General features: G+C 45.6%; 1 protein-coding gene and 1 non-coding gene across 8 annotated transcripts in view; both read left to right on the forward strand.

The window, feature by feature from the left end:
- The window catches only part of ANKRD27 (ankyrin repeat domain 27), a 72,608-nt gene that overhangs the window by 22,204 nt on the left and 28,766 nt on the right, over positions 1-21,638 (forward strand). For 6 of the 7 annotated variants that reach the window (XR_008311179.1, XM_053270388.1, XM_053270391.1 and 3 more), the window contains exons 13-20: positions 7,008-7,100; positions 10,493-10,620; positions 11,550-11,632; positions 13,121-13,236; positions 15,628-15,720; positions 17,097-17,294; positions 18,503-18,562; positions 18,817-18,936. Coding sequence is in view for 6 of the 7 variants with exons in the window: in XM_053270388.1 (XP_053126363.1) it covers positions 7,008-7,100; positions 10,493-10,620; positions 11,550-11,632; positions 13,121-13,236; positions 15,628-15,720; positions 17,097-17,294; positions 18,503-18,562; positions 18,817-18,936 (891 nt within the window). In the remaining variant the exon portion in view is untranslated. The remainder of the gene's footprint in view (positions 1-7,007; positions 7,101-10,492; positions 10,621-11,549; positions 11,633-13,120; positions 13,237-15,627; positions 15,721-17,096; positions 17,295-18,502; positions 18,563-18,816; positions 18,937-21,638) is intronic. The other variant, XM_053270393.1, reaches the window with a different exon arrangement.
- Positions 10,021-10,092, forward strand: TRNAA-UGC (transfer RNA alanine (anticodon UGC)). The gene has a single exon. It is a non-coding gene; the product is annotated as a tRNA-Ala (tRNA).

Genomic DNA, 21,638 nt, shown 5'->3' on the forward strand with positions numbered 1-21,638 from the left:
CTGTTTGTGTACTCCACTCCTTAAAACGGGTGTCAAACAGCAGCCCTGCAGCTATTAGCCTACAACTCCCAGTGTGGCGGTCAGTAGTCAGGGATGATGCAAGTTGTAGGTCTGCAGGAGGGCTGCAATTTGACACCCCTGGCTTAAATGTTTGCATAACGAAAGGTTAGTCTTCACGCTGTCACTCAGAGGTTTGAACAAGGCCTTCAGCCTTTGCCCTTCAAAGGAGGAGTGATACCTGAAGTGTGAATTGTAAACAAAGGCTAAATAGTGCATTTTTAGGAAATGTGGTAACTGCACCAGTGACCAGGCATGCTTGCTACTCAAGGGAGTATGAGATAGATCAAGGAGGATGGGAGGAGAGCTCATCTTGCAGCAAGTATGAATTGTTCCCTTGGCTAAGCAGGGCCCACCTGGTCTGTATTTGGATGGGAGACCACCTATAGGCACTGTAAAGAAATTCCCCTTAGGGGATGAGGCCACTCTGGGAAGAGCACCTGGCATGCAGAAGGTTCCGTTCCCTCCCAGGCATCTCCAAGATATGGCTGAGACACTCCTGCCTGTAACCTTGGAGAAGCTGCTGCCAGTCTGTGTAGACAAGACTGATTACTAGATGGACTAGTAATTCAAGACTTGTTTAGATGGTGCCCTGAGACAAGCATCCAACTGCTTTTGGGTGAACACTACCCTACACCTGACAATTCTGGGGTTAGCTGGATCGCCTGTAGAAATGGTGACTTGTATAAGCAAAGGTCAGCATTTCTCTGTGTTCGAAGTGTGTCTTGTGTATCCTCTTGTAATACTTACAACCCTATCAGGTAAGCATTCTTCTCAAATTGCAGCTGATGCTGAGAGGAAGTAGCTTGGCCACCAAGTCAGTTGACGACAAATGTCGGGCTTAAACTGGGAAGCCTCACTTGCCATCTCTGGCCCATTGGCTGTTACACTACTCCAGCTCTCAACACTGACTGAAAAATACTTGCCAAGGTCCACATTAGCAGGGGCGTACCTATAACAGGGCAAGGGGAGACAGTTGTCTGGGGGCCCACTGCCTTGGGGACCCCCCCAGAGGCAAGTCACATGATTGACTCCCCCAGCCACACACCCGCCTGGGCTTCCTTCAGTTGTATTCATCCTCCAAAATTGGTGCACATTTTAAAATCTTGTGTCTGGGCCCACTCCAGCCTTGCTACGCCCCTGCACATTAGGGTGATATAGCCCTATTTTTAGTACTCGGAACCCTGCCAAAGTCCTTTAGTTGATACTTTCTCAAATTTCACTTGAGCAGAAAACACTTGGTTTCTACCCTTGCAAAACTAGGTGCTCCCGATCTGACCAGGAGGCTGAAGGATGCGAACATGGTGCTACAATGAAATCTGTACCTGATATGCTGCAAAGAGATAGAATTTGGATGCTTAATTACATAATCTGGAGTGTGTGTGCGTGCACACACAAGGGCTGCTCTTCAATGGAATACTCCTCACTAAACCTGTTGCATTTTAAATGTGGTTTTACAGCATGTTCACTTTGCTCGCCAGAGGTGAATTTTTTTTAAGCAAGCTTGTGGCACTTGGCTATTTTGTGTGTGTGCAAATGTGAACCACAAGTGTTGCTTGCTAGATTTCAAAATCAAACATGTTAAGTGTCCAAAGGGTTGGGGAGAAATGCAAGCCAAGTTAAGATGTCAGTCTTCCGTTTTGCAGGAAGTTTAAGGATTAGTTGAACTCTTTCATGTCAGTTACCTAACTTGTTGTCAGAAAAGTTTTGGGTGGAAATGTTTGGATGGTAACTTATAAACGCTTATAAAATAAAATGCAACTTGGATAATGAAGTGTGTAGTCTTTTCCCCATGAGTAAAAGCTGCTTTAAAAGGTTCTTGGCTCAATAGATATACTGTATGCTTGCTCAGTAGATCAAGAATGTGTGTAAATGGGTCCTACTGCACTTTGAGTTGCTAAGCCTCTTGATATGTGCTGCTGCTTTTAGATGGCCTGATAAATCCCAGCCACCAGGGACCCTTGGCACCTAGAATTCTAACCATGGGCCCTAGATCAGGATATTTGGAGGTAAAGGTAAAGTGTGCCATCAAGTCAGTTTCGGCTCCTGGTGCCTACAGAGCCCTGTGGTTTTCTTTTGGTGGTAGTTAAGACTTAACAGGGCTGCCCTGGAGATGTTAAATTAAGCTACTTATAAAGTGGATAAAGAGAAGCCCATTCACCCTCCTACTGTGCCTGTCATTAAGCCCAGTAATTTTGCCGGGTGTCCATTGTCTGGTTCCTAGATACAAAGACAATTTGCTAAGGCCTGGCATAACACTGAGCCTGAAGGAAGAACTTAAGATCACACAGACTACTTCTGCTAGAAGGCTCCAAAGGAACATGAATTCTAAAGACTGGTGCTTCTTGGGCCTATGCTTAAAATATAATTTTCACCTGTTCACGGTAGCATGAACTTCCTTAGACCTGAGTTGGACACAGCAGTCTGAGATCCATCTGTTAAGCCCAGATTGTCCTAAATTGCATATAAGAAATGGATGCGTGTGTGTCTCAAACAGCTGCAGTGCTCTTTACTCCTTCACTAACCCAAAGACAGGGTCTAATGTGTGAATGACAGCTGCATCCATGTGTAGTGAGAACTCTTTTTTTTCTGTTCTGCAACACTAAAGTGCTTCACCAGTTCTCTTGGTTGCTGTGCCCTAGAGTGTCTCTTCCAGCCTGTCCGTTTGGATCTTACAGAAAAGGTGTAAGCTACTGCTTAGTGAAAACATAGCAGTTGGTAAATTGACTGAATCTCACCTTATTGTCTAATAAGCTGCAATAGGTTGCATTTTCAAGGCTCAAAGGTAACAATACCATTGCTGCAGCAACTTACTCATCTGTCAACTATATTAGATCTTCTGCACACTTAAAGTAGTACAAAGTACATGTAGCCTCCTAGTAGAACAGTCTATCCTGTGTACATTTCCCCCTGTACATTCAAAACAAAAATTGGATTTTTGGGGGGGTTCCTTAAAAAGGGAGCAGCTAATGAAGCTTAGGTGCAAATCAAAATATGAGGTAGGAACCACACTTGCTCACTTCATAATAGGTGAACAAAAAATAAAAACAAAAAGCAGTAAAGGGTTGTCAGAGAGGACTGAAAATGAAACACCCTTGGATGTGATGACCACCAGTTTGGATAGCTCTAAGCAGGGCTTAGACACCTTTATGGAGGACAAGTCTATCAGTGGCTACTAGTCCTGAAGGCTATAGGCTGTCTCCATGTTCAGAGGCAGTTGCAGGGAAGCAACAGCAGTAGAGGGAGCATGCCTTCATTGCCTGGTTATGTGGCTTCCCAAAGCATCTAGTGGGCAACTGTGTGAAACCAGGTGTTGGCTTAGAGAGGCCTTGGGCCTGATCCAGCAAGATTCCTAGGACGTCATTCCAGAATACAGAATGTCTATCTGTGATGTATCTGATATAGGGATCGTACATACAAAAATGTTTTAGGAGCTGCGACTCTACTCTAAAGAGGGTTTGGCTAAAACAGGCCTGCTCAACCTAGGCTCCCCCAGCTGTTAGTGGATTACAACTCCCATAATCCCCAGCCACAGTGGCCAATAGCCAGTGATCATGGGGGTCGTAAGCCAGCATCTGTAGGAATGAGCCCAGGCCTGCCAAAGTTGAGCAGGCCTGGGCTAAGACTTAGGTGGGCAGCCCCTATCCACTGCTAGTAATCCCATTTTTCAGGGACATGATTAATATGCATATAGATGTGTCCCATGGAAAGAAATGCAGTGCAGCTCTATGGCACCCACACTTCCATGCTACAATCCATAAGTCAAAAAGCAGTATGGTACACACACTGGCAGGATTCAGGGACAATAAGGTCCTCTGAGTTACGCTCTTGCATTTGCTTAGTTATTTGAGAATCAACCTTGGAACATGTGCTTCCTTTTTCTTAAAGGAATAGATGAGAAAGCTTCAGGCATCCTTCTGATATTGCTTCATGAAGCATCTGAAAGTTATTTTAATGTAAGAACAGACCAATGACCCATCTAGTCCAGCATCTTGTTTCCCACAGTGGCCCGCCAGATGCTTCTGGGAAGCCCTCAACAGTGGTGTGCACGGAATTGGCACCTGCTGGTTAGAAGCGGGGGGGGGGGATCTCTTTAAAAATTTGGGGAGGATGCTCTTACCCCTCCCGCTGCATTTCCCCCACTGGCACTGCCTTTTAAATTGGTCTGGCAATGTGGCAGTGCCACCCCAGTACCTCCTTGCCACCCCGGTACCTCCTTGGACCAGAAGTGACCGGAAGTTGCTGCTATGCATGCACATGCCTAGGAGAAACATCTAGTCAGTTCTGGTCCGAGGAAGCACTGGGGTGGCAAGGAGGTATACTGCCACCCCACCAGACCATTTTAAAAGACAGTGCTGGTGGGAGGTTAAGGGCACCCTCTTTACTCCTTAAAGAGATCCCCCCCCTTCCAACCGGCTGAACCGCTGGTCTTTCAAACCGGTTTGGAGGCCCCTGAAGGACCACCAAATCGGTTCCATAATCATCCCTAGCCCCCAAGCAGGAGATGAAGGTATGCCCTGCTGTTTTTCCCTTGCAACTGGTATTCAGAGGCGTCCTACCGTTGAAACTGGAGGTAGGCTGTAGCCATCAACACATAACTGAATGTTCTGTTGTAACAAAAACCAGGGAGTGGTAATCTGATTAATTCTGGACAGTGACTCTCTATTTTTTGTGTCTATACTCAAGCTGCAGATGGGTCATCCAGTGTGTGTGTGTCTGTCTGTGTCATTTTCTAAGCATCATGACTTTGTATACATCAGTCATACCCCATCAGCACAGAGTTGCTTTTCTGGGACTGCATCCTATGCTGCCATGGTTACATCTGGCCCCACCCACACTGGTTCTGATATCCAATCAGACACAAAGGATCTAACTAACCCTTCCCACCCGGTTCCAGCTTTCAAATGCTGTTGTGATTGCATGGCACAGCGCTATGCAAATGCTGACCCAACACCATTGTGGTAGTATGGCGTCCTTAACTGTCAAATATTTGGAGATTAAGAACTATAGAGCCAATACAGATGAGTTCCAGCATATCTGGCAACTTGAGATGCACCTATAGGGCAGCACCTGGTGAATCTGTGTGAAGTACATGATATGCACTCAAACCGTTTCAGACCCCACGGGCGGGTGTACATGCACATACATCATTAAGAGGCTAAATTGGCCTAGAAGTCTCCGATTGTTGACCCCCAATGGGCGTTGGTGTATTTCATTTTAATGTATTGATATTCTCTTTTCTGCAGTATGACTATCTGGTGGGGAGCTGTCAGCCCCTCTGGAGGCAATTCTAAAGATAATGGAATCAGGCACATTACTACTTTTTCAGTGATTGTAGCCATAAGCAAACTTTCAAGCCGATATTATACAGTATATACCCACTGACAAGAGAACATCTCCTAATACAATGCCATGTTTTTAATAAAACCTTCAAATATTATAGATATAATGTGCAAAACATGTTAGTAACAGAAATGGAAATTGTGTCCAAAATTTTTGATTCCATTACTGATGCATTTTGAGTGTTTCAAACCCTATATTATTTAAGGGTTTTGTAAAAATGGCCTTATAGTAGATGGTATTTTGCCAGTAGGTATACATAATATCAGCTTGAAGATTTGCTTATGGCTATTGTCATTTAAAAAGTGGTAATGTGCCTGATTCTATTATCTTTGGAATTGCCCCTTGGTTTATATATAAGTAATGACTGACTTCAGCATTGTATAAAATATGTATTATAAATGTATAACTAATATGTTTTGGTATCATCAAATCCATGTATTGAATCTGTAAGGATTCTTACTTGGGAGTAAGCCCCATTGAATACAGTAGGGCTTCTTTATTTTAATTTAATTGTATTTAAAATATTAATAACTTGCCCCTACATTGCAATATGCCACCTTAAGTGGCACAGCGGGGAAATGCCTGACTAACAAGCAGCAGGTTGCCGGTTTGATTCCCCATTGCTACTATATTGGGCAGCAGTGGTATAGGAAGATACTGAAAGGCATCATCTCAACCTGCGTGGGAGATGGCAATGGTAAACCCCTCCTGTATTCTACCAAAGGCAACCACAGGGCTCTGTGGGCACCAGGAGTCGAAATTGACTTGATGGCACACTTTATCTTTACACTGCGATACAGGTGGACCTCATTATTTTCTGGGGTTCCGGTCTCACCTATAAGCACGAATACGAAAACTGTGAATAACGAAACATTGAATCAGTGGGAATCCAGGCATTAGGTTTCTACACAAACATAAAAAAGAGCTTAAAAAGCTGGGAGGAGGCAGAAATAAGAGAAGAAAAGGACTGCATTCTCCAGCAATGCCCTCCCAAGCCCTCAACACCCCCCCCCCAATTTATTTATTTTTAATAAAGCCACAGAATGGCTCTCTGCTGGAAAATGATGGCCGGAAATAACATCCAAAGTCGTTTCTGGCCACTCAAAACCATGGATAGGCGAATTTTGCCTGTTTTTCTATGTATGGATAAGGAAACTGGGTCTCTGAAATGCAGTCGCAGATACATGAAACCATGGATATGAAGTCCACGGATAAAGAGGACCACCTGCACTGCTCAGGGCCACTCACAACAATTAAACAGTTTAAAATGAAATTTAAACAGTAAAATGAATAAAACACAGTATAAAATCAATTTATTGAAAACAGATCCATTGAAAAATTTAAAAACCATCAGTCTGTATTTCTGACTAAACATGCACAGAATTGCACTTCTAATCCAAGGCAGGATTCATTGCTCAACCCATTGTTGCACATTAAAGCTGTGATCCTAAAAACACTACGTTAGGGAATAGACCTCACTGAATACAATGAGATTTACTTATGTGTAAACAAGTTTAGGAGTGTTCTGCAAGAGGAGAACGGAAGTTTTAGAACTATCTGTATAGGAATATTTTTGACTGAGAGCAAGTTCTTTCTCTCCCTTCTAGGAATCGGGAAGAGTTAGTGAGAAGCTCTTTTTGAGACAAAGAATGAATTTACTCTCTCAGATGTCAACCACGCCAATAGACTGCTTCTTTCAGGTTTGAATTGCACAAATATTTTGTTAGCCCTGTAAATTTGCCAAAGCTTTCCTGCCTTAGAAGGCTTACATTCTTTGGTGGAACAATTTTGCAAACTTTTTTGCTGAGAAATTTGGCAGCAGTTCAGGTCTGTAGCTAGAGATGTTGATGTGTTGGAGGCCTAAGGGGGGATTATTGCTAAATATCTAGGTCATACATACAAGAACTTGGGATACTTAAAGTGATATAACTATTAAATATTAACAAAATAAAATCTAATTTCATTCAGTCGGAAAAATAAGGATTTGGAGCTTATTGATTATCCTATTGCCTTTGCATTCATTTTTCCAGAACTTTGGAAGGTGGCATCAAGTTTCTACTTCTTAATGAGCATTCTAGTAGAATCCTGCCTGCATGCATTTCCTTATGGGTCAATCCAGAGGTAACGGAATCGGTATGTTATCACTTCTTCAATTATGGTAGCCATAAACAACTTTTCAAGGTGATATTATATAGATATAGATATATATACCCAGTGGCAAGAGATAATCTCCTACTATAAACCATATTTTTTACAAAACCTCTAAATATTATAAATAGTATCCGAAACGTTCAAAATATGTTGGTAATGGAATCAGAATTTTTGGACACCTGTTCCCGATGTATTTTGCACATTTCAGACACAATTGTTAATATTTAAGGGCTTAAAAAAAATTGGTCTTCTAGGAGATGTTCTCTTGCCAGTGGGTATATAAAATACCAACTTGAAAATTTGCTTATGGTTACAATCATTGAAAAAGTGGTAACATGCCTGATTCCGTTACTGTTGGAATTTCCCGTATCTCTTTACAAGTAAAGTGAGCCTGAATATTGCTGGGTGAGCTGTGAGCCAGATGCGAACTCGACATACTGGAGGAACACTTTGCAACTTGGCCTTATTCATTATCCCAGTCTGCTCCTGAATTATCATACAGAACACAGCTTCTGCTGGCTTCAGTTGATATGCCAGCTGCACCCCTTCCTGGGGGCGAGAAGGAGAAGAAGAAGAAGACCTTGCCACTGTTGGCTTTGCCTTGGCAACCTCTTGACTAGACAGTAGACTTGGTCTCCCTACCAGAATCTGGGTGGGAGGAATGCCCAGCCAGGCTCCAAGCACCGTGCTCACTCCTGAGAAACATTCATGTGTTGGCAAAAATCGAGATAGGAGGAAGGGGAAGTGATCGTGTGCTAGCCCGGTAGGATGGCGGCAGCCAACCAGCTTCGTTGACCCAACATTGTATCGAGGGTGGAGGAAAGGCGCATCCCACAATGTCCTACCCAGATTCCAGCGAGCACACAATCACCTTCCCGTCATCCTACTTGGGTGTTTGCTGACACTTGACTGGTTTTGGGGAGTGTGCACAGGGCTTGGAGCCTGACTGGACGCTCCTCCAACCCAGCCATCGGTTGTGAAAAGAGGCTTTGTAATACGTTGCACATGGGGCTGCCCTTCAATGCAGCTTGGCTGCTTTGGAATCCGGCAGTCGGATTGGTGACCACTATTAGCTATCAGAGGCACATTATTCTAATATCACAAGAGTCCCACGAGATTCCTGTTTGTTCTCAGGCTAAAATGACAAGGATGGTTCTTACCTTTTAAAGCCTTGTAGAGCCTGGCTTTGGCACGCCCGAGGAAGTGCCTCGTCCTCTGAACCTCCCTGGGAATAGATGAACAGTTAAGAGTCTGTGTTGCCGATGCCAGCTCTTAGTGGTCAAACTGCCTGCTAATAGAGGATTTTCAGCTGGGGCCCAGCATCTCTGGGATCTAAGATCTGCCCAGTTGGAGGACTTGGCTCACTTAGGCTGTTAAAATGCTTTTGTTTAGGCGCGTGTTTAATATTTCATGTGATGGGAGTTTGTTGGAATGGATGGCGTTTTATTTTTCTCTGTTGGGGAGGAAAAGTTGCTGATCCAGCTTGTTCTTAAGAGTCTTTTTGGGGATGTAATGCATCTTGTGCAGGAGGCAGCTTAATGTTGTATTTTTAACTCACACACAGATCAGGTATCTGAATCAAATAGCGATGATGCTTTCAAAAAGCATTAAGAGCAATAATGAGTAAAAACAAGGCATTATGTGGAAAACATGTTCAGAAGAGATCATCACTATGGAATTTCTTTACCAGTGTTAGCACTGAATGGGGTTCTCTTTAGTTCTGTAGTATGTCTCAGTCTTTGTAAAGTTTCATACTTTAGTGCCTTGATCTAGCTAAGAAGCTTTGCATACCGTATTTACCCGAATAGAAGTCTAGTCCCCCTCCCCACCCAAGTTCTTTCCTGTAAACGAAGTTGGGGGTCATCTTAAATTCAGAGTCCTCTTTCTTTGGGCTCAATACAGGTATAACCTGTATCTAACCTCTATTTTCTAAGGGAGTTTTCTTAAATTTACTGTCATCTTCTATTTGGGTAAATAAGGTATATATCACAGGCTCGATCAGAAATGGGCGGTGGGGGTGGTGGGGACAAATTACATGCCCTTTGAAATGAACCATCATGGGCGGTATCTATCCACACCTTCTTGATCCAGCAGATTCAAATACACATTCTCACTCTGGCACAACTACTCACTTGTAAATAACATTTTAGAGCGTGACCAGAGTTGGCATGAAGCATAATTCTTGTGCATGTGATATGTATGTGAAAGAGATGTGTGCCTCACCATCCCCCTCACCCCGTTTTAAGCGCACAATTTAGCTTTATTTAGCACATTAGTTCTCTTCCACATCTGCTGCTTCATTGTTTGCATTTAAGTGGCTCGTATTAGGCCTGCACACACAGTGAATGACCACCTTGGAGCCTTAGCCAATTGCAGCTTCCGGTAGCTTGTTTACTGCGTGTTTCAGACAAAATGAGTGCTCTTCAAAGGTTGCAATTAGGGGAATAACCACAAGGTGACCCAGATAATGGGGCTGTAGCTCAGTAGTAGAGCATCTGCTTTGCGTGCAGAAGGTCCCAGGTTCAATTCCTGGCAGCATCTCCCAAGTAGGGCTGGGAAAGACTCCTGCCTGAAACCTTGGAGAGCTGCTGACAGTCAGTGTAGACCTGGCCTGCTCAATTTTGGCCCTCCAGCTGTTTTTGGACTACAATCCCCAGCCACAGCGGCCAGTCGCCAGGGATTATAAGAATTGTTGGCCAACATCTGCAGGAGGGCCGAAGTTGAGCAGGCCTGGTGTAGACAATATTGAGCCTAGGTGTACCAAAAGTCTGACTCGGTATAAGGCAGCTTCTTCTTTTCCTAAATGCAGATCTGTGATTTCTGTAATGTGTGAATCGATCCTTAGTTCCTCTTACCGTTCAGCTGCCCTTCTCCTCTACCACAGTCTGTCGGATCTGGGTTGTGCATCAGTGTCTGACTTACATTTTGCCCTTGTTTGTAGCATATTGCTTCTGGGGAACAGGACGAAGTAGAGCGCTTATTAAGCCAAGGGGACAGTGATAAGGACACGGTGCAAAAAATGTGCCATCCGCTCTGTTTCTGTGACCAGTGTGAGAAGCTGGTGTCTGGGTAAGGATCACAGTTTTTGAATATTTCCAAAGGTGTTTTTTCCCCACAAAGCAGGACTAGACATTACATCCAGGGTGAAGTTGCTTCTGTTCCCTGGAAGTCCTTGTGGGGTAGAGTGTGGGGAAAGGACTAGCTGGCGTTCTAGTTCTGTGCGTCTTTTATTTGGAAATAAGCCTCACTGTGTGATGATGGGGCTTCCTCACTGGAGCAGGCAGGGGTGGCCATCCTGAGGCTCTCCAGCTGTTGTTGGACTACAGTGCCCATTGCCCCCTGCCACAGTTTATTGATGGGAGTTGGAGTCCAGCAAGAGGTGGAGAGCCTCAGGTTGATGGAGCACCCCGGCACTAGTAAGTTTGTTTAGAAGTGCCGCCAGAGCCAGCAGCAAGGACTGGAATGGCTGAACACCCGCTGAGACCCATAATGCTGCAAGGCCTCTTCAGCCTTGCTACACCCCTGAGAGAGAGAATGGTCTCTTCCCATTTTTTAGGAGGAGGAGAGCTGGTCTTGCAATAGAAAGCATGAATTATCCCCTTTGCTAAGCAGGGTCCATCCCATTTGGATGTGGTCGCAAGCCTGACTTGTCCCCTTAAGCTAAGCAGGGTCTGCCCTGGTTGCATCTGAATGGGAGACTAGGAGTGTGAGCACTGGAAGAGATTCTCCTCAGGGGATCGAGCCGTGCTCTGGAAAGAGCAAAAGGTTCCAAGTTCCTTCCCTGGCTTCTCCAAGATAGGGCTGAGAAAGATTCCTGGAGAAACTGCTGCCAGTCTGTGAAGACAACCTCATGGCCTTTTGTTGATAGTGTGCGCATGCGCGCGCAAATACACATACACACACACACACACACACACACACACACACACACACACACACCCACACACCCCTCTCTTTACTTGCATCCCATGAGCTGATAGTGATTTCTTTATTTTAAGGAAGCTGAATGATCCTTCCATTGTCACGCCATTTTCTAGAGATGACCGGGGATTCACACCACTTCATATAGCTGCTATATACGGTAAGCACTACAGTTCTTTCCTCCTAGAATATTCCACTGTTTTTCACATTTTCTATCCCTGGAGGACACTCATCTACAGTGTACCCTCTAACAGAGATTCCCAGATATTGTTGACTACAACTCCCAGCATCCCTAGCTTCAGTAGCCTTTGCTTGTGGATTCTGGGAGTTGTAGTCAACAACACCTGGGAACCTCTGTTAGAGGGATCACCGCTTGTCTGCTGAGGGAATCCCTAAGCATTAAATTTTGACAATATGATCTGGAGCTGTGAGGAAGCTAGTGGCTAGCTGATCTTGCCCAGGGGCCCATCTTAACTTCTTGTCCTAGGGCCCACTTCAACCTTGCTGTGCCTCTGATAGAGAGAACAATCTCTTCCCAATTTGTTTAGGTGGAGGAGAGCTGGTCTTGTGGTAAAGGTAAAGTTGTGCCATCGAGTCGGTGTCGACTCCTGGCGCCCACAAAGTCCCGTGGTTGTCTTTGGTAGAATCCAAGAGGGTTTACCATTGCTATCTCCTGTGCAGTATGAGATGATGCCTTTCAGCATCTTCCTATATCGCTGCTGCCCAATATAGTTCCCCATAGTCTGGGAAACATACCAGTGGGGATTCGAACCGGCAACCTCTGGCTTGCTAGTCAAGTCATTTCCCCGCTGTGCTATTAGGTGGTATGGTCTTGTGGTAGCAACCATGTATTGTCCTCCTTGCTAAGCAGGGTCCATCCCATTTGGATGGGTGATTCCATGTGATCGCTGTCTGCTATAAGATACTCCCCTTATAGGATGGGGTCCTAACTCAGTGGTCGTGCATCTGCTTACATGCAGAGGTCCCAGCTTCACTCCCTGGCACCCCCAGCTAGGACTGGGAAAGACCCCTGTCTGAAATCGTAGAGAGTCGCTGCCAGTCAGTGTAGACAACACTGAACTAGATGGACCAAGGGCCTGACTCCGTATAGGTCAGCTTCCTATGTTGCCTTTTGGCTTGGTAGAGGGATGGACTTGAGGACCTTTTGGGCTCTGTGACCCTGTGATTCTCTCCCTTGTGAACCGAAAGCCTCTTCTGAAAGCCTGCCTTAATCCCTTCTGCGGCGTTGTGGGCTGCTGTGGCTTCTGCCCACTTTATGTAGGTCACAGCACGGACCTGAGAATTGCGAGCAAGTTCATGATTCCAGGAGGTTGCTTAATTAGTGTCCCTGTACAAGCCCCAGGGATGGGATTGCCCTTGCATGTACCTCCAGTTGGCGTTCCCATTGGTCTCTTCGTTAATTTATTGTTGCAAGGAGGCCCCTCGCTCAGCTGCGACCTGGAATAATCTGTCATAGATCGGGGGGGACTTTGATCACCAGGAACTACTGCTAAGAAACCTAGCCGCTTGCTCGAGCGGGAGGAATGGATTGTTAAGTGCACAGTTTGACTTGGAGAAAGAAAACTCCCTTTTCTCCCCATGAGACGCTGCCGTTTTGATTCTAACAAGCATGCTTCCCCCTCCACAGGACAAGCCTCATTAATTGACTTGTTAGTCTCCAAAGGCGCCGTTGTCAACGCTACGGATTACCACGGATCAACGCCACTTCACCTGGCTTGTCAGAAAGGCTACCAGAATGTTACCGTAAGCACCAAAGGGTTCATGAGGGATGTTGCACAAGACCCACAGAACACTGAAGCAGCTTTCTATCTGATGCAAGTGGGTGCAGAACCTCCTGGCTTTTTGCTGAGAGCAGAAACGGCTGCTTTTTCCACACTTTGACTGAATGCTGACTCCCGTAGCCTCCAATTGTGATCCAATTAAAAAAACCAATCCCTGTGGAGTGTCAAGCCTCATGCTAGGAATGCAGCCCTTATCCCTGACCTTTTTTTTAATGTTAAGTGTTAAAGAGAGAAGAATCCAGTTGTCATCTTCGGAATACAATGCAGGGGCCTCTGGCTTCATAGCTAGTTTCCTCTTCTCTGACAGCAGAGAGTACATTGAATCATAGCTACGGAAGAAAAGGTGGCAACTAAAAGAAAGTGGCTGGGATCCAGAGAGTTTCTCGAGTGAAAGGCAATAGGGCAAGAGGAAGTTGCCAGATTCTGGGAGCCCGGCCCCACAGAATACAAGGAGAGCTGGTCGTTTGGTTGCAAGCATGACTTGGCCCCTTAGCTAAGCAGGGTCCCCCCTGGTTGCATTTGAATAGGAGACTGCATGTATAAGCACTGTAAGATAATTCCCCTTAGGGGATGGGGCTGATCTGGGAAGAACACCTGCCTGTTTGTTCCCTCCAGAAGGTTCCAAGTTCAAGAATGCAGAAGGTTCCAAGTTCCCTCCCTGGCTTCTTCAAGACAGGACTGAGAGACACTCCTGCCTGCAAGCCTGGAGAAGCCGCTGCCAGTCTGTAGTGGTGCAGCGTGGTGTAGTGGGTAGAGTGCTGGACTAGGACCAGGGAGACCCGAGTTCAAATCCCCATTCAGCCGTGAAACTCGCTGGGTGACTCTGGGCCAGTCACTTCTCTCTCAGCCTAACCTACTTCACAGGGTTGTTGTGAGGAGAAACCTAAGTATGTAGTACACTGATGTAAAAATGTAAAACAATGTATAGACAATACTGAGCTAGATGGACCAGTGGTCTGACTCAGTATATGGCAGCTTCCTATGTTCCTAAGAATGGCTTTCCAGGAGGCTGCAGTGGGAAGGAGGAGGTAAGAAAGACTGTTGTGTATGTGGAGCTCTGCTCCCACTTCCCTGAATGGAACCTGATGTGTTCCGGTGTTCAATGTAAGTAAATACCCAAGCTAGGTTATACCCAAGAATAGGTTACTATTTGTCTACTGCCTCCTCTCAAAAGGCCATTGAAAGAATGCCGTCCATATTCTCTAAATATCAGCAGTGATGTGCAAATGGACACCTGTTAGGGACACAGGAAGCTGCCTTATACGGAGTCACGTCATTGGTCCATCTAGCTCAGGATTGTCTACACTGACTGGCAGCAACTTCTCCAAGGTTACAGGCAGGAGTTTCTCTCAGTCTTATCTTGGAGATGCTTCCAGGGAGGGAGCTTGGAACCTTCCTCATGCAAGCATGCAAATGCTCTTTTCAGGGCGGCCCCAGGCTCACACACGTAGTCTCCCATTCAAATCCAAACCAGGGTGGGCCCTGCTTAGCAAAGGGGACAATTCATGCTTGCTACCACAAGACCAGCTCTCCTCCCCATAGGAAGCTGCTTTATACAGAGTCATACCATTGCTCCGTCTAGCTCAGTACTTTACGCTGACTGGCAGCATCTCTCCAAGGTTCCAGGCAGGAGTCTTTCCCAGCCCTACCTGGAGATGCTGCCAGGGATTGAACCTGGGACCTTCTGCACATAAAACAGTTTCTCTGCTGATGAGCTACAGCCCCATCCTTTGGCCATGGCTCTATCTCATAGGGTAGACTACATTGCAGGATTGTTGCGGGGTGGGGTGGGGCGCGGAAATTACCCTGAACATCTTGCGGGGGGAAGTGGGGATGAAAAATATGAAACATCAGATAAGCAGGCAAGGCCTACTTTATATGCTGTGCATCACAGGTGCATAAAATAACTGCACTAATGTATGTGAAGTGTTTGAAATTTACTATGTCAGTACTAAGTTTGATTATGTAAAGAAGTGCTTTGAAGTACGCATTTAATTGAGCTTGAGGGTGCTTTTTGGACTGCAAAGCTCCTCTAGAAAGCCAAATATTGAACTCCTCTGGATTGTTCTGTACTGTAGCGGATGATATAATGTCTGGGCATCTTGGCTGTAACTCTGAATTGGTTTTAAATAGTGCATGACAAGAAGCTTTTATACGGGTCAGGAAATGGGTCAAAATGGTAACAAAAAGCCAACGAGAAGCATTATCACTTGGCTGCTTTCAGGCAGAGGAGAGATGCATTCTCTACTCATTTGCTCAGACTTAAAGGAGCCACAGCAGTAACAGCCCTCGCTGCCATCTTTGCAGTCTCTTCTTTATAAAACAGATGGGCTTGCTTCTCTCTCTCTTTCAGCTCCTCTTGCTGCACTATAAGGCAAGTACTGAAGTTCAAGACAATAACGGCAATACTCCACTCCATTTAGCTTGCACTTATGGCCATGAGGATGTAAGTAGTTTATCTATAAGAAATCAAAACACTGCCTGATGTTTGTACCACTTGCAAAATCTTGTCAGAATCCTAAAACCTGTGTGTGTCTATAGAAAGGAAATTCCTATCCTTCACCCTTTTGGGCATATTCTCAGAGTTGTCCCTGTATCCTTGAGGGCTAGAAACATTGGCCAGTTGAGATGGTATTTTATAGGGCGAAATCTCAGCCTAGTAAGCAGTGTTCCCTGTAAGGAGGATTCCCAGACGTTGTTTGACTATAACTCCCGGCATCCTCTGCTGCAGTGGCCTTTGGCTGGGGATTATGGGAGCTGTAGTCCACAACATCTGGGAACCCCTGTTATAGGGAATACTGCAGGTAAGAGTCTTCAAGGCATGCATGGAAGGAATGAGTGGAATGTGTTGTTAGGTTTGTTTGACTGTAGTATGACAAGCTCTATGGAGGACTAAAGAAAAAGGGCCTAAAGGCTAGGTAAGTCAATCAATTAAGTTTGTGAAAAGTTAAGAGCAAATGAGATAAGGAATGTTGAAGTTGCCAGTTGAAAACGGGGCTGAGGGGAATATGGAGGCACTGAACAGGAATTGGCCTGTTCACATCCCTAATAGCTTGAAGTATGTCTCCCAGAAGAGCTGATTAGGGCTGAGTGGGTGGAGAGGATGCATGTAGTCAAGTTAAGCTTTGCCTTTCTTGGTTGCAAAACAAGTGCAGGTTGCCTAAAAAAAAAATAAAAATCTATAAAGCACTGTAAGAATAAAAAATAAAAAATACAATCCAGTAAAAAGCAACCCAAAAGCAGCCGTCTAAAAACACAAGAAGAGTTCCGTCAATTGAAACAAACACTCCTTACCTAAAGCTTTGTGAAATAAAAAAATGGTTTCTTGTGCCATTCTCTGTGGCAGGGGGTGGGGAATGCCCCAGAAGTGGGGCTGCCTCCCAAAAGGCTCTGCTTCTGTCTGGTGCATGCCAAACTGATCTCAGTTAGAGGCAGTCCAGAAAGCAGGGCTTCCGATGACAATCTGAAGGGTGTGGAAAGGTTAATATAGAGCAGGTGGTCCTTGAGAGGGAGGCTGTTCCTAATCATGGAAGGGGTCTGTGTCCTGTTTTCAGAAATTTCCCCTTTGTGCTTGATCCCACACCCATCCGATAGCCCCCTGCCCCTCTCAGGAGAGACCTTTTAGGAGGCTGATGTGAACTTCTGGAAGGGTGGGGCAGCCCCCTTCCAGAAGTTTCCTTTTGCTCATGGTTCTTTGGCCATAAGCTTATGTTGGCTCCAGTGCTGGATAGTTCCATTGCTTTAGTGGTTTACTCTGTTTTGTTTTGTTTGGTTCAGTTTATAGCATCGTTTTGTGTGTGTGTTTGTTTTTAAACTTTCTAGTGTGTCAAGGCTTTAGTCTATTACGACGTCCATTCTTGTAAATTAGATATTGGCAACGAAAAAGGAGACACCCCTCTACACATCGCTTCCCGCTGGGGCTATCAAGGGATCATTGAAGTCTTGCTGCAGAACGGAGCCAATGCAGACATTCCAAACCGAATGAAAGAGACCGCTGTGCAGTGTGCTTTAAATTCTACGGTACTTTTGAAAATAGATATATTGATTTCTTCTTTGGAGACTTCAAAAAATGTGTTTCCTCTGTGATTTTTTTAAAATTGGTGTTTAATTGCCATGTGGGAGGAGTATCCAAACTAATGTCAACGTCACTTTACCTGTCTGCATGCAGTTAATTTGGCTGAGTCCTAGGAACATAGGAAGTTGCCTTATACCGAATCAGACTGTAGCTCTGTATTGTCTAGACCAGCGGTTCCCAACCTGGGTTCCTCTGGATGTTGATGAACTACAACTCCCACATCCCCAGCCATAATAAATGGTAGCTGGGGATGCTGGGAGTTCAGCAACATCTGGAGGAATCCAGGTTGGGAACCACTGGTCTATACCAAGGTGGCATATTTTTGGCCCTTTAGTGGCTTTTGGACTACTACTCCCATCATTTCCAACTGCAGTGGCCTATAGTCAGGAATTATGGGAGTTGGAGTCCCAACACCTGTAGGAGAGCCCAAATTTGTGCAGCCCTAGTTTACACTGACTGACTGACAGGGGCTCTCCGAGGTTTCATGCAGCCTTACCTGGAGATGCCAGGGATTGAACCTGGGACCTTCTGTGTCAGATGTCCTACCAGAGCAGATGTCCTACCACTGAGCTACGGCCCCATCCCATAAGGGGAATATATTACAGCACTCACATGTTGTAGTGACCCGAACACCCAGAGATATTTCCAGAGGGCATCAGGGTAAGTGAAGAGAGGGGAGAGCTCAGCAAAAATTGCTGCATAAAGACAGTGTTCGCTTGGATGCTGTTTAGGATTTATAATCAATGCCCTTCAATTTGGTTTGCTTTTGTGGAAGAAAAGCTATTGTTTTCTTTTGGAGTTGCATGCAGCCTGCATTAAATTCCAAGGTACTTTTTAATTTATCTTCTATTCTGGAGGTTTTTTTAAAAAACCAAGTGCTTCTGTGGTGTTTTTCTTCTTCTTTTTAAACTGATGGTTAACTGCAAAGAGAAATATATAGCCAGGGCCTTCAAAAATAATTTTCGGCCCGCTTTTGATGGGGGAAGGTCACAGCTTTACATCTGAAGTGCAAGGCATGTGTGCTAAGTGCTGCAAACTGGGTGCCCTCTAGTCTGCTTTTATATATAATCTCTTTTTGCTAATGCAAGGCTTGTTGATTTCTCTGAAGATGGAGTTGCGCCTGTGCGTTCATGAATATTTTATCTTTCTGCAGATTTTATCTTTAATGGAGCTGAACTACCTAACGTTTGAAAGAGGGAAGAGTACTTCTCAGGTAACAGAGAATGCTGGCTGCAAACCATTCTTTAAGGCGGGGGTTCTCAAACTTGGGTCTCTAGATGTTGTTGGGCTCCAGATGTTGTTGGGCCAAGGGCCATTGTGGCTGGGTTTTTGGGGGTTGTTGAAGCCCACCCACATCTGGGGACTCAGGCTGGAGGACCCCGCCTCAAAATTTTCAGCGGATTGGTTGCGATGATGGTGATGATCCTGCCAGCAACCTCACTTTGATTTATTTGCTGATTCTGTCAGCCCCTCGCCAAATCTCCTCCATGTTATGAAGATGCCATCAGCCAAGTGTCCTCTCTGTCCAGCTTACCTGAGCCAGCTGCAGTCAGTAGGCAAGAAGAAACAAAAGTGAACGATAAAGAGGTAAGTTGAAGAAGCTTTGAATCATCAGCCACACAGTAAAAACCCCAACATGCCCTGTGCCCTTTTGCTTATCTGTCTTGTCTCCCATAGATGGGAATGAAGTTGATCATAAGGCCAACCTAGACCAGGCCTGATGGCAAAGCAGAGGAGGGTCCCAGGAGCTTACTAGGGCTGTGTGACGGGATCTCTGATCCTGGCAAAAATGTACCGTTCCCCCAGCACTACGAGCTCCGTACAAGGTCTGCCTTTTCCGATATTGGAGGCCCTTTTTGCTGGAACAGGAGGGTGTGAAGGGAACTCTAGGAGGGTGTTCCGGGCCATCTGGGAAGCTGTACTCTCCTCCCAGTGCTTTTAAAATGAGAAAGTAAGTCCTGACAGGCGAAATACGGTCAGCTCAGCCTGAGCTGTTTGAACCGCACTTGCCTGCAGAGCTTTTCTACATCTAGTACATATCCAGGCAGAACCGAAGCTGTTCGCTGGGAAAGTGCCAAGAAGATAATTACAGTAATGCATTGTTTCCACACACACCCTTTTTTTAGTGCTTTAGAGCCAAGCCTCCCAACCTCAGGTCCTCTCAGATATCCCATAATCCCCAGGCTCCACTTTTGTTCTGGGGATGATGGGAGTTGTAGTCCAACAACATCTGGCAACCCACATTTGGGAAGCCCTGCTTTAGAGTGTTCGGTGTGGTTCCCCTGTTATGTCAGTAGTACAGCAGCCTTGCACGGTCAGTCAGTGCTGTTCTTCCCCTGCTGGGGAATAGCGGGGTGAGGCTGAGAGAGAGTGACTTGCCTGGGGCCATCTGGTGCGTTCGTGGCAGAGGCAAGATTTCAGTTGGGGGCTTCTTGGGAAGCTGCCTTATACTGAGTCAGACCATTGGTCCATCTAGCTCAGTATTGCCTTCACAGACTGGCAGCAGCTTCTCCAAGGTTGCAGGCAGGAACCTCTCTCAGCCCTGTCTTGGAGATGCTGCCAGGAAGGGAACTTGAAACCTTCTGCTCTTCCCAGAGCGGCGCCATCCCCTAAGAGAAACATCTTGCAGTGCTCACATGTGGTCTCCCTTTCAAAGGCAAACCAGGGCGGACCCTGCTTAGCAAAGGGAACAATTCATGCTTGCTACCACCAGACCAGCTCTCCTCCCTTCCTGCATCCCATTTCAGTCTTGGAGCTCCTGAGCTTCTCTGGCTAGAAGAGCCAGACGGGGCTGATGTTCTTTCCCTGTTAAATGTTCAGGGTTGTATTTTTTGAGTTCTGAGCTGTGTGTCTCTGGGATAGCATTTGAGCACCATGACTAACACTGGTGTGAATTTAATTCAGCCAAGTGCCGCTATGCCAAAAATAAGAAGCAAAGCGGGTAAAGAGCTGGTCTTGAGGAGGATTGCTGCTTTTGTGGTAGCAAGCATGGATTTGTCCCCTTTGCTAAGCAGGGTCTGCCTTGGTTTACATTCGGGTGGGTGACTACAGAGGAATGCTGTAAGATGGTAGGGGATGGGGCCATAGCTCACTGGAAGAGCATCTGTATACTTGCAGATTGGTTCCTTAAAAAACTAAAAGGCATCTTCAATTCCTGGCATCTCCAGATAGGGCTGGGAGAGACTCCTGCCGGAAATCTTGGAGAGTTGCTGCAAGTCCTGCCTGCAACCTTGGAGAAGCCGCTGCCAGTCTGGGTAGACAATACTGAGCTAGTCTGACTCCGTATATGGCAGCTTCCTATGTTCCCAAGACTCATTTACTAGCAGACTGGGATTGGCTTAAAAAAATCCTTAAAGGGGGACAGAGTTCTCACCCTCCATGGGCTGAGTTGATGGTTCAAGTCAGGGGAAAAGATTACCAGCAGCTTAGGCGTCTTGGCTTCTGGAGCTCATGGCCTCATTCTGTAATCCAACTTTAGTTCACTGCCATTTGCCATAATTCCTTTCGGTTTCTTGCAGTTGCCTCTCATGTTTGATCCTGTGTTTCAAGCCTCCAGATTAAAATGGGAATCTGTTTTTGCAGGAAAATCTTTATTTTTCATAAAGATGTCAACGCCATGTTTGCCATCCTTGCTCTCAAGTTCTGCTTCGACCGTACACTCACTGTGTGGCCTCGGGCAGTGTCTTGTCTTAGTTCCCCCCTAGCAAACAGAAAAAAGAGCCAACCCTTTTGTTCAAAATTGCCACACGGTACATGCCTTCTTGACTGTGCCGCTTCAGACTGAGTGGATGGAGAAGATTGGTTCCCTCAATGAAAAATCTCCCTGCCTGTAGAAATCTGATGCATCAGGAAGAAGGGTCCTAACCAGTGTTCCCTGTAACACGGAATCTGACATGATGTTGACTACAACTCCCAGCATCCCCAGCCAAAGACATTTGCAGCTGAGAATGTGGGAAGTTGTAGGTGTTAATGTCTGGGATTCCCTATTACAGAAAACACTGGTTCTGACCTAGTGTTCTCCCAGATGTCTTTGCTTTCTGTGGGCAGGGACATTTTTGACATGAAGCAGCAAGGAAGGAGAGCAGGTCTTGTGATAGCAAATATGAATGGTCTCCTTTGCTAAGCAGGAGGTGGGGGGCATGATCTAGCTAAAATTGGGGCATCTGAGGTGGGACTTGTAGATTGATTTAAGGGTCCCTGAATCTCCCCATAATGCAAGCACTACACAAGCAATATTTTCAGGATGAATCAAATACAGATTTTGTTTGTATAGGAACATAGGAAACTGC

The sequence above is a fragment of the Hemicordylus capensis genome, chromosome 9 (genome assembly GCF_027244095.1).
Source record: "Hemicordylus capensis ecotype Gifberg chromosome 9, rHemCap1.1.pri, whole genome shotgun sequence".
NCBI lineage: Eukaryota > Metazoa > Chordata > Lepidosauria > Squamata > Cordylidae > Hemicordylus > Hemicordylus capensis.